Raw genomic sequence first — 13,323 nt, forward strand, 5'->3', positions numbered from 1 at the left:
AAACTGTTTTACTAAAATAGGGAGTAAATGCAGGGTTTTTGAGACACTGAATAAATAATGCATTCTGTTCTTTTCAAAGTGCAGAAGCAAATGTCACATTTGTCTTTTCAAAAATGCACAAAGCTACACCAGTGTATTGTAGGAAGTGTGCAAAAATCTAAAATATAACTGAAATCTGCAATTCCCGGAATTAGCAATTAAATCCCTTAACACAGAGATATTATAAAAAAATACCTTTCTTAATCTTTCAGGAGAAAATTCCAGACCAACTAGAAAGAGAGTGAAGAATACACCAAACTCTCCTAATGTCTCCACCTGTACAATAGACTTAGGGGAAAAAAAAATAAATCAGTGCACAAAAGTCAACTTCTAATACAAAATTATCAGTACACTACAAAGCAAATTGATTCCTAAGTTTTCACAGGTAGTTCACTTGTTGCTCATATATCACAAGCTCCCAGAGCACCTTTGGAGTGCAATTATTTTCCCATCACCTGACTGATAGCAGGTGATAATCTGGTGGGAGAGTGCTGGTGACCCAACATTCACATGTGCATTGATCTTGATAAGTGTTCAGGAATTAATGTCTGATCCAGGGTAGCTTGGCTGGCAACTGCAGATTGAGATGGAGACTGAACTCTCAGTGGGAGCCTGCAACATGTGTCAGTGAACTACCAACCTTTGGGATAACCAGGGGCACAAAGGTGAAGAAGGCAGAGAGCCTTGTCAATGGTCAGACTAGGAAGTTTCCTTAACAGTAAACTTATTTGCTAATTGAAAAAGAATAGGTTATGCTTTATGCATGTACTATTAAATCTCCATGGCTTGCAAGTCAGAAGCTACTTCTTGCTAGTTATTTTACTGGTCTACTGGTATAATCTTTCTGCTAGACTGTGGTTGATGTTTTGCTCTCCATCCTACAGGCTCCACACATCCATCTCTCAGACGAGCACAATTAACAGCCTTTGTGCTACAGAGAGTACAGATCCAACAGCAAGGAAAGTGGTTGTCTTCCTCATCACAACAGAAAAATGGGGATACTTCTGGCTGGCAACTGGCATACCTCAGGGCTCAGGTATGGGGCCAGTTCTGTTTAACAAATACATACATGTATCAATGTTCAGAAAGGAGGAGGTGAACCACCATTCCCAAGTTTGCTGGTGATAGCAGACTGGGAGGTGCTGTTGACTCTGGAGGGACAAGATGCCTTGCAAGGGGATGTAGATACACTGGAGCATTAGGCAATGATTAATGGGAGGAAATTATTTAACAATTCAAAATGCTGGATTCTGCTCCCCCTAGGATGGGGCAATGCCAGGCACAAGCATGGATTAGGAGAGGAGTGGCTGAAGAGCAGCCCTGCAGAAAGGATCTGGGGGTGCTGGTGGACAGCAGCCTGTGTGAGATACCAGAGGGCAAACCCTGTCCTGCATCAAACAGAGCATCTGTCACCCAAAATTATCTTGCTGTATCCAGTGGTGAATGGCATCAGGGCTCCTCGGGAGCACTGTGAGCACCACAGAAAGAGGATGTGAAGATCCTTGAATGAATCCAGAAGAGGACAAAACTGGTGGAAGGCTGGAAGGAATGTCCTGTGAGGAACAGCTAAGGACTCTGGGTTTGCCTAGCTTGGAGAAAAGAAGGATGAGGGGCAACCTCATCATTCTCTTCAGCTTCCTGAGGAGGGAAAGTAGAGACAGAGGTGCTGAGCTCTTCTCACAGATATGCATTGACAGGATGAGTGGGAATGGTTCAAAGCTGCCTCAGGAGAGGTTCAGACTGGACATCAGGAAGCATTTCTTTACTAAGAGGGTGTTAAACCCTGGAACAGGCTTCCTGAAGAGCTGATTGATGCCCCAAGCTTGCCAGTGTTTCAGAGGCACTTGGACAACACCCTTAACAATATGCTTTACCTTTCAGTCAGCCCTGAAGTGTTCAGGCAGTTAACTGGAATAGTCTATTCTACTTTAAAACTCTCGTATTTCTTTTCTGTGTATTTACAGGTCAGAGTAGAAGAAAACAAGGTTTACCATCAATTACAGAAGTGGGGATGAAAAACATCTTTTCTGCCAGATTAGAATCTGCCTGCCTTCTCAGTTCCTCAGACATTTAACTTTTCTAGGAAATGGAGAAGAGACCAGGCACAAGACACCTAGTCAACATGTTTTAATAATGTTTTAACCACAGCTCCACAAGAAAAACGCAAGTCACTTAAACTGTCCCAAAGAAACTTCTCTCATATCTGTTCTGACCACATAATCTTCAATGTAAGTCTCTTGAAAATTCATTGTTGGGTCTCTTTCTCATGCCAAGCCTACAAACTAGTTTCTCAGTCTAAGTGGTCAAACTTTCCAGACATTCTTCACCCAGAAATTATGTACAACACAGAGGTTGAGATTATTTAATCTCTTCCAGTACAAGCTCAACAAAATCCTACAATTTCTACTAATCCCTACTTTTCGAGCCCAACAATCATTTTCAACAGAAGCCCAGGTAGGAGCAGATGTTGCAAAGACACTAAATTCCAAGTGGTTGCATGGATATCTGTGCAATAAACACATGCAACTTCAGCAGACATTACTGTGCAGCTCTAGCATGTGCTCTGTTTTGCCTGCTGGCTAAACAATCTGTTAATGCACACCAGAGCACTAATCAAAACGTGTCCAGCCAACCACAGCTCACAGTTTCACAGGAGTCAGTAATCAGGGTACACGTGATGGAGCTAAAAAGGTTCAAAAGACTTCAGGAATGTGGGGAGGGTACTGGGAAAGGAATAGGGGGACTAGGATGGATGAAAGCACTACTAGAAAGTCAAGCTATGTTCCTTGAGGAACTTATCTGTTTTAAGTGCTTCCTCCATTGACAACACTGACTTTTTGCAAGTTTCTGTATATTTTATGTCATTTAAATAATTTGGCTCCCAATTGTGATGCCTTATGATTAAATCAAGAAGAAAGAAAGAAAAAAAACCAAAAACTGACATAAAACTTCCACAACACACAACCTTCAGTTTTCACTTTCAACAACTGTCATAATTTCATAGAAGAAAAAATACTAAATACAAAATTATTCAAAGACATAAAATTTGAAGCCCTCCTTTAGTATAGGGTGAGGTTTGGGGATATCTTTTTTTAAAATACATTTGAAGCTGGCAATATCACATTCTTTTCAAATTCCTTTTAAAGATTTCAACACATTAAATCAGTCAAGAAGTGGCTTGCACACTTACCTTGATACTATTTAGTCCTGAGGGTCCTAAGAGTACTCCACAGATGATATAACCAAACATGGTTGGCAATCCTATCATTGTGCACAGCCAGCCACATGGCAGTGATAACATTCCTATGGTCACAATATCCTAAATAGATAAGATTTACAAAGGTATTATTATGAAGGACATATAAATTTGGGATGAAATTGAAGATTATTATCTTTTAAAAGATAATTAGCACTGTAAAATTAAATGTAGACTACTTCCCATGAAAAGAAAACAAAACTTCTGTAAATTGACCTCAGTGCTGCTGCAGGTGTAAACACAGCAGTTTTTCAGATGAAGCAGATGAGGTACTGACCTTAAGTAACTGGGGGACTTTAAATCAATTTATAAATATTCAAAATATATTACAGAAATTAGGCTATTTCCTGGGTGGAATGATGCCTTGCATGAAAACAAGATGGTGAAACAGAACTGTTTTGGGTTTTATAAATAAAAAAAAATACTAATCCAGTTATTCTATATGAAGCACAAATACAATCAAAACTCTACCATGTCCATGCATTTTCCAGTATCCCTTTTTTCATCACAAGGCACAAACAGATACATTTTCTCTACTGACAACATGCAAGTGTATTAAACACAGTGGTAGCTTTAACACTTTGTAGTCTGAGAGAAGGGACAGTGCCCCAAAGGTGCAACAAGAGAAGCTGAATAAAAACAGAGAGGATTCACGTGGCATCATGATCAGTCTTGTGAAGACAAACCTAAGAGTAGGAACGCATGGCTGAATCACCATAGATGGGGGAATCATGAATGTTGGGATAACTTCAGAGAGACAAATGCTGAAACTATACTCACTCCAACCAACTAGTACTCACATGCAAACTAATGGGACTAAATCCAAAAGTGAATGACAAAAATGTCTCTAAAATTACTACCTTTATGAAATGATGATCAGCACGAGGAATGGTTGAATCTCTGGGTTTAGTAAGGATATACTGATTGTTCTGAGAATCAATAAGCATACTAAGACCTAAGTCATCTTCTACTTCTCTTTTTGAAGCATTTCTTTTGGAGTTGGCTTCATCTTCTTCCACCCTTAAAACTGCTTCAAAGTTTACACCTCTTACCTTCAAGAAATAGAAAACAAATAATCAAACAAAAAAAGGGGAGTCAATTAAGCATATCATAAAAAGGGAAAGACTGTTAGATGTGCTAGAAGTTTCTACAGAACTTCTTGACAGGGACTAAAAATACTGCAGGTTTTTTCTCTAAAAATCTTTCCATCTCTTTATCAAAACTTGATGTCTTTAAAAGTAACATCTTACTGAACAAAGCCATTTGGAAATTACACAGTGATATTAATTTCAAAAAAAATCTTAACTAAAGATTACATTCCAAGTCAAGAAAAGGCCGCTATCCTGTAAATTTGAAGGAGAGATTATAGCAACTGTTTCTACTTATTTATTTTCAGGATTTTATTTCTCAGAACAGCAATTCTGGAATGCAGGTTGCAATGCAGATTTTTTTTTCATTTTTACCTGCTACACTTCACAATTTGGCTATATTCTAATAGAAGCTTGTGTATCTTTATCAGAATATCGATGACGGCATTAAAGCTTCTCTAGTCTAAAACTCCACTGTTCCTTGCAATGATGGAGCAGCACATAGTCCTCCAGGCTGCAGGTGATGCCTGCCTTTCTCTCAGGGACGGAGCTCCGAGCAGAGGAGCAGGGCGATGCCGGAGCGAGGCGGCGCTGCCGGTTCCCGCTCCGCTCCGCTCGGGCTGCGGTACCGCGGCGGGACGGCAGAGGGCGCTGCCGCCGCCCCGCCCCGCCCGCCGCCAGGTGCGGCTCCCACGGGCACGGCCGCTCCCGCCTGCCGGACACCGAACGAGAAACCGCTTCCACCTCCCCTCCAGCACAGCTACCAAAAAAACCCGTAAGAAACAACACACGGCTTGGCTCTCTGCTACAGAGAAACTGTTCTTGCATCCTCAGCGGAACACAACTAGGATCATCTCGGGAGTCAACCTGGAAATAAAAAAAACTCCCAAAAGCAGAAGCCAAATAAAATGTAACCCGTGTTTATGCAAACAGGGCCAGTTTAGGGAGTCTGTTTGAGGAAGGCAAAATGGGACACTAGAATAAACTGACATTCCTGGCTCCAGAGACACATAGCTTTACCAGAAGAATACTGTCCCATCATGCAACATAAAAACAAAAACAAAAACAAAAAACAAACAGTGCAGGTAGGCCAGAAAAACACAGAGGAAGTCAGACAAGGAAGAAAGTAACATCACAAACCCATTTCAAGCCTTTCCTTTGAACAAGTTATCTTTTCCCAGACTGTGAAAACCAACTGCAAGGATTCTTGGTCTCCCATACCATTTGTCTCCACATTTTCATTTTCTTGAGAAAGTTAACTCCATACATATCCTGCCAAGTGCAACCATCACAGTCCCCACCACCACAGAGATGCTGTATCTCTCATGGCCTGTGTCAGTCAGATGGACTACTCTTGTCCCTGTCAAAGTGGCAGCTACAGGGAAGACTTTCAAACCAAAACCACAGAAATCACTAGCAAAAAGGAGCAATTACTCCTGTTTGCTCACTCTTTAACAATCACTAAAATCCTAACAACTATGTAACACAAGAGAAACAAGCACAGTGCAAACACCAACTACAAATAAGTGAACTCCAATTAAATGACTGAGTCTAAAGCATCACTTACAGATTTGTTGTCATCAAAGGCATGCTCTTCTATTTCCTCTTCCAATCTATCAGCTGCCTTCCTGACATCTTCCAGAATTTCATCAAGCATCGACAGGCTTTTGTTTTGGTGCTGCATGTTCTTAAGGGCTTCAACCTGGTGTTTTTCTGCTGCTAAGAGTTCAACATACTCCATTTCTTCCTGTTGAATTTTACAACACACAGATAAAGTGTTGGAAGGCCTTTGAGCAGAAAAAACATTTGACATAAATGTGTGCTTCTTTTGACACCAAACATTTTATCAGTGGAATTGCAAAAGCAATATAGACGTCATGAAGATATTTAAAGACTGGTTTTTCTTGTGCCAATTTTCTTTGGGTAAGTGGGCAAGAAAAACAATAATCAAACAAAATATCCACCAACTGCCTTTTTTATTACACTAAACAGTAGACCTGCCCCAAGGTTATGATCCAGAAAAGACAAGAAAGGATTTACTTTGATAAACTCTAGGAAACACTTCAGAGCCAAGTAAAGTTTAGAACTTCGTGCTTTTGAAGGGAAGCATAATACCTTGAAAGTATAGCTATACTATCTACAATAAACAAACAGATGTAAAGCACAATGAATCTTAACTTTATAAGCCCTTTTATAAACATAGGAAGAAGTCTGTTTATGGTTTTCAAAAATTACAGTGACTGTGGAAACAGAAAGAAAAGAGCTGGGCAGAGATGAGCAGCCAATCACTCTGGCAAAGCTTCCTCTTTCCCAAAAAGCACTTTTCCCATCAGAATTAAAACTTTTCCCCCTATTTCAGTTTGGGCTTCTTATTTACTTCCACTGACAGCTTCTGAAATTACTAGGTTTCTAAAGGAAAAAGAGGAAATATGCTAATATGGTTTGATATGGTGTGAAAATATTTCAGTAAGTTCCCTGATAAACTTACGATGCCTTTTTTTTTTTGATCTTTCAGGTTCAAAAACAGAACTAAAAAGCTCAATTTACTCACAATTGGGCCTAAGGCCTTTTACATAGTTACCATAACAGGAACCAAACAGAATACTTCATATATTGACAGAGAACAACTTGAGGGTTTGGGGGGAAAAAAGATTCTTTCCTTTACACACCTCTATTCTTTTGAAGATTGTTGAAGAACAGCTATGAGTAAGGAAACAGACACAAGGGCAGCACTCGTTCCTTTCAGTTAGATTCAGGATGCTGAGAATACTTGGATGAGAGAGGCACTTTTTCTGCTCTTTTAGAGAGCCAATATTATTAAAAAGAAAAAAAAAAAAAAAAAAAAACAGGAAAAAAATTGCAAGCAATCTATAGGTCTGGCTCGATTCCCAGAAAACACAAGTTCCTGTCTCCAGAAGTCCTGCCCCTGCCACGCCCAGTTGGAAATCAGAGAACAACGGTCTCCCATAGGTTGTGTGCTTTATCTGCCTGCCCCCTACAGATATCTTCAATAACCTGAGCTTATACAATTGTCCTAAATGCCTATGCTTAAATAACTGGAATGTCTCCTCCTCCACACATTTGCAGATGAACATTTTTCCTCTTGGAAGTTGCAAGAACATGCACATAATTTATCCAATTCCTTGATGACAAGAATATGTTCAATACAAACAGTAACTGTAGCTGAATCCTTTTAAAATCCTGACAGTAGGATGAATGCCTCTGATTGTGATGAAACCACAGTACTGGTGTCTGTTGAACTATCTGTTACACCCTCATGGTGAAAGTACCCAGATCCCAAAATAACTGGAGCTGGGAAGAATATAACTATTAATGTATTTGGCCCAATGTCAACAATTAGTTCTTATGCAACACGTAAGTAGGAGACACAGTCACTCTCATACAGCCTCAAGGAAAAACATTTCCTATCTGTTGCTCTCTGCTAGCAGACATTGCTCAAAGGATGTAAGAAACAACCCCCATATGAGCTGCAGATTCTCTGCCAATTCAGTAACAACTTAGAACACAAAATTGAATTGATAATGATTGGATTCTTTCCCCTCAAAAATGGAAGAGGTTTTGGGTGCAAGGAGCCCATCTCAAGCAGTTCCATTGGCCAAGATAAACAGGCTGAACAGAGCTAGAGGCAAACCACATAAAAAATAGTTCTCTAATTTCAAAGAAGTTAACTTTCCCTGAACAGCAAGGTAGAAAAGCTTTGGAAAAATAAGAGTTTCGCTGCAAGTTCCTTCAATTAATGGAGATAAAGGTTTCTGTAGTCTATTAAAGTGTCACCTGTTTCCACCAAGAGCCAAGTGTGACAGCAGTAAACTGGGACAACCACAGGCAATTGTGTCCATAAAAAGCACAAGTTGATTCAAACAACCTGCTACATGCTAAGCAGGAGTGCATCACAGTACAAACACTGTTCTGAAACTCAGGCTGGGATTGGAGACACTTGACCATGAGGTACATACCAAGCAAACTCTTAAGCAAAGTAATACTGATAAGGTTTGTGCATTTAACAGGAACACCCAAAAACACATGGGCAAAAGGAAGTAAGATTAAGCAGGACTTTGGAGCAATGATGATTCAAAATGCAGTGTTGCTGTTGCCCTCTACTATTTAATCAGAGATGACAAATGTACATGCAGAAGAGGTTGCATCTTTGTAATATCTGCAAGTTATTTTTTTCCACCCATGTCTGATTAGAAAGTATCCAAGAAATGAGAAGCTAATTAAAAAGCAGGTAAGATTTTTGTTGCTTTTTTCTGAACTTCCAAGGGGGATCCTGGAGCAAAAGAAGGCAGAAATCATCTTCACTGCTTCCTTCTTACCTCCCCGTGCCCCACACCATGAATGATTCCATTACATCTTTTCACAGCAGCAGAGCCAGCAAGAAATACATCAGACATATATACATACCCCAGCACTAATGACTTCCAAGCACTTCAACTCAACAGAAATACAGGGAAGAGTCCAGCATCCCCTACAGTTATTTGTATTTTCCATTCATCATTGTTTAAAAAATAGACGTTCTATGAGTATACTAACAAAATAATCATTACAGTGAAATGGAACTGGGACAAAGATGGACTTAATGTGTTGTCTTATGAATAAAGAACAAGTCCAAAACAAATGTATCTCATGCAATTTTCATCTTTTTGACATGCATTTTTCCATATCCTTTGTTTCCCTTTATCCAACAATTATAAGGTTAGAAACACAAATATTCTGATTAAACAACCACATGCATGGCATAAGAAGGAAGGTGCAAAAGATTGCTCACTCAAGTAAATATTTTTGTAATACAAGAAAAGCATACACAATCCAATGCTGCAAAAGTAAACTTTTGTCAGGGCACACCTCTAAAACACATCATTGTACACAAATGCCTCCTACTAGAAGCACCATTCTCAAGTTCAAGGATAAATTACTTCATTATTTTACAGTAACATTACCAAAAATTAGATAAATGGGAAAGAAGGTTCTGGACAGCCTCACTTCTGCTATTTTACAAGCTCTGACAAAGAAAAAGGTGGAAAATCAAGTAAAGCTCATGACAATTTCTATGACATTTCTATACAGCAAAAGCTGGCACGACCATAAAATATCAATATACAAGTCATATAAAGCAGTTCATTGGAATACATCTAGATCCAAATTAATCTCTATTCAAATATGTTGCAATTTGGTCTTAATTTTCACTGCACAGAATCACTCCAGTCTGCCAAGTTTACATTCTGATTTCTAATTCCACCAGCCTATCTTGGCACAATTCACTGGACATCTTTTTCACACATAATTTCTTTCCATCTTTACCTGTCAAGATGTGCATATTTCTTAGCAAAAAGCTAAGCCCTTTAGAGACTCCGACAACTCAAATGCTAAATGCCAATTATATTTCTGTTCTTTCTCTCACTCCCTTGTGCAAGGGTAGCCTCTTCTTTTGGAAGACAGAAAACAAAGAAAATTCTTAATATATTCCTCCACTGGCTGAGGGGTAGAGAAAGGAAAAGAGCAATTTAAATACCAAATACATTAAATTACATTTTCTCTCAATAGGGGACTTCCAGTACACAGTCTAAGCACTACCAAGTCCAGAAGACAGTGGCAAATTGTGCTCAACAGGACATGGGAACTCAAACTTTCCATGAAGTATTTGTGTTCAACTGTTACTCATCTGTGTTTTTTCTTGGCAAAGCTATTTCAGCTGACTCTTTCTTGGAAGCACTGCTTTTGAAACCTGCACTTCTTAGGCTAGGAGTGCAATACTGAGTTTAAAAAATCTAGTCACTTACTGTTTTGCATGTCCATTTTGCTCACATCTATACAAACATGGAAATGAAAGGCAACAAATCATTCTGTTTTAACCTGGACTTTGGTTGAGCAATTCCCATTTAAAATGGAAAAAACAGTATTTCACCATTTGATGGATGATTTTACTTCCACTCAGCTAGTGCCACTGGCTTGTCTAGTGAAACTGTGCTATGTGCACTGATTCACTCTTATTCATCTCTCTTTAACATTGTATTTGCCATAGATCTTATGATTATGGTTAGCTTTGAGATAAGAACTATTGACATCTAATAAGCTTTAAGCCCTACACCAGAATTACTTGTAAATTTACTAATGAAAACAAATACTTCATTAAACAGTAAACATTGCAAGTTTTATGCAGATACCCTTTCTTATTAAAACAGACTGAAACTGTGCCATAATAAAGTTAAAATTGCAATTAGAATACAAATAGTAAAAAACATGGAGAAACCAACCTTAATTGCAGCTTCTCTCAAGGCCTCCAGTCTCTGTCTACTGCTTTCTTTCATATTTACAACATCTTTGTAATCACCCTGGAGAGCTCTCTGGAGGCCATGGATGGCCTGAAAGACTGAGTTTTCACTTTCATTTAGCTCCTTTTGGAAAATTTCAAAGGTGTGCACCTGAAAAAGTTTCTCTTCGTCAGACAGTCCTGCATCCTTCTCAACCGCTCTTATGGCATTTTTTAGTTTGTTGAGAACAACATTTTTTTGGCGAAGCAGACCAGACAGTTTTCTGCAGCTCTCCAACACCCACTGCTTCCTCTGAGTGATAACAGCTCCTTTCCCACGGTGCAGCTTTATTGCATGCTTCACTACATCTTCCCGTTCTGCAGGGCTTGCTAACGGGCCACAAGGCAGAGACACCAACGTCCACAGGGAAATAAACCCAGTCGCCTTCATTCTTCACTTTAGATTGCTCTAGGGAGAAACTGATGATCCACAGCTGCTCACAGCTTTCTGCTACATGGTTTCTGCATCTCCAGTACGCACACCAGGCTGCAAGACAGTACCCATCAGTATCAAACATGGTAATGTTGGGCCATTAGACCAAACAAATGCAGAAAATAAATCCAAGACTGCCTCCTGCATCACAAGCTTTAACAGAACACATACAGTCTTCTTCACTCATCATTTATGAAAACCAATAAACAGTCTGAGGGTATTGATAGATTTTTGTTTTCCCCTTGACTATTTCTAGATAACATTTTCTTTTAAAAGCAGTTACTGGAAGGCTCATTCACTTCACATGGTCACTTCGTCTGCACTTCTCACATGAGAGAAAAGCCTTTAAAAATATCAGGCCATGATGTCATAGGCTGCATTTCAACCCAGCACTAGAAATGGTGTTGAAACCAGCCCAACAAGAATAGTATAAGAATAATATAATTACTCTTAGCTATCAGTAAACCTCCTGTCTCTTCTCAAACCTATCCTAAAAGATTATACCATAATCATTTATTATTCATAAAGTCTCAGAAGCATTAACAAACTCAACTACACACATTCAACAAAACATAATAATAAAAAAACCTAATCAGATTACATTATAAATCATAATTGTGGAAGAAAGAACAGCAAAACTTCCTGGATTTCTGAGTGCTACTAGTTGGGATCAAAGACCACTTTCATCTGAAAGGATGTGGGGCCTTGAGGTACTTTACTTAAAAATCTATAAGGGATCTTCAAGATTCTAAAATAAATTATAAAAACATTAAATCAATTAATTCGTAAGTTCATTTCCCAGCAACTACTTGAAGATCTATACTTAAACTGCTATATTCAATTTTAACACCAAGCAGGGTACAATTTAAAAAGTAGCAAAAGCATATCACATCAGTCTAATCTCAATAAAAGAATCAATTATTTTACAAATATTTATTTTTAAATAAATAAATTCGTAAATTTGAATTATTATTTACAAAATTATTTACAAATATTTTGGAATTTTGATAAAGATGTGGGGTTTATTACTTTTAAGAAATGAGGAAAATAATAATCCCCACCCACCTGACAAAGTTCTAGAGTGAAATTTAAGGAAATATTTATTCATATATACAAACTAATGCTCTCCCTGTTTAGTAGGCTTGGGGCAGAGATTTTGCTAAATATGTATTACAACCTATTTCTGCAAGAAAGAGGGAGAAGAAAACACCCAGTGTATATCCAAGGTGAGTAAAAGACTCTACTACACGCCTCATGCGGTTCATCAAACCACATAACTGCATTTTGATCAGAGATTTACACCAGCAAAGTTCACTCACTGTTGCACTGTGCAAACTTAGCACTGTGGTTCACACACGGGACAGTTTTATTTCAGTGCTTTTTACTTGGCTAACAAAATCTGTTTAGAGGAGCGACACCTGGGGCAGTGCTCGAAAGCTCTTAGGGGAATAAAAGATCTGACGTAGCAAAAAAAAAAAAAAAAAAAAAGATGCGATGCTGAGCGGAAAAAAAAAAAAAAGGCAAAAAAACTAACAATCATCTCCATTCAGCACCACTAAGTATCAGATAGGAGGGAACTCCTGTCGTTTGGAGTCCTTATTTAAGGAGCGTTTGCGTCCTGTTGGATTGCAGCTCATCTCCTCCTTTTCCCTTCCTGAACACACTCGGTATCTCCTGATTCCATCACGCCGACAGTACCGGACCCCGCCTGCAGACCCCTCCGGCGGCTCCCTCCCCACCCGCCCTCACTCGCCCCCCAGGCACCCACAGCTCCTCCCCGGGAGCCGCGGGCGGGCGGGGCCGCGCCCGCACCGCCGCACCTGAGGCGATGGCGGCGCGGCGCCGCGCCCCGGGGAGCCGGACGGGCGGGGGCATCGGGGGAGAACCGAGGAGAAGAGTGCAGCGACCGGCCTGGCTCCCTGTTCCTCATGGCGGCGGAGGGACGGGGAAAAGAGGCCGCCCTCTCCGGCGCTCTCGGCAGCGACGCTCACCTGAGGGACGGAGGAAGGCCCGCAGCGCCGGGGCGGGAAGGGCGGGATCGCAGGGCGGCGAGCACGGGTGTGAGTGGGCGGCGGCCGCTGGCGGAGGGCACCGAGCAGCCCCGTCCTTGCGGCCGCCCCTCGCCCCGCGCCGGTGCCCGAGCGCCGGGGCGGCGCCTGGGAGCGCAGCCGGGCGG

General features: G+C 40.3%; 1 protein-coding gene across 2 annotated transcripts in view; it reads right to left on the reverse strand.

The window, feature by feature from the left end:
* TMCO3 (transmembrane and coiled-coil domains 3) overlaps positions 1-13,323 on the reverse strand; it is a 33,154-nt gene that overhangs the window by 19,086 nt on the left and 745 nt on the right. Inside the window, exons 1-6 of one of the 2 annotated variants that reach the window (XM_079322898.1) lie at positions 13,139-13,280; positions 10,659-11,201; positions 5,951-6,130; positions 4,156-4,347; positions 3,230-3,358; positions 235-327 (exon numbers count right to left, since the gene is read on the reverse strand). In XM_079322898.1, the coding sequence (XP_079179024.1) occupies positions 235-327; positions 3,230-3,358; positions 4,156-4,347; positions 5,951-6,130; positions 10,659-11,105 (1,041 nt within the window). In that variant the 5' untranslated portion in view covers positions 11,106-11,201; positions 13,139-13,280. Of the gene's footprint in view, positions 1-234; positions 328-3,229; positions 3,359-4,155; positions 4,348-5,950; positions 6,131-10,658; positions 11,202-13,138; positions 13,281-13,323 lie in introns of those variants that run through there. The other variant, XM_079322899.1, reaches the window with a different exon arrangement.

Source organism: Erithacus rubecula (assembly GCF_903797595.1).
Source record: "Erithacus rubecula genome assembly, chromosome: 1".
Taxonomy (NCBI): domain Eukaryota; kingdom Metazoa; phylum Chordata; class Aves; order Passeriformes; family Muscicapidae; genus Erithacus; species Erithacus rubecula.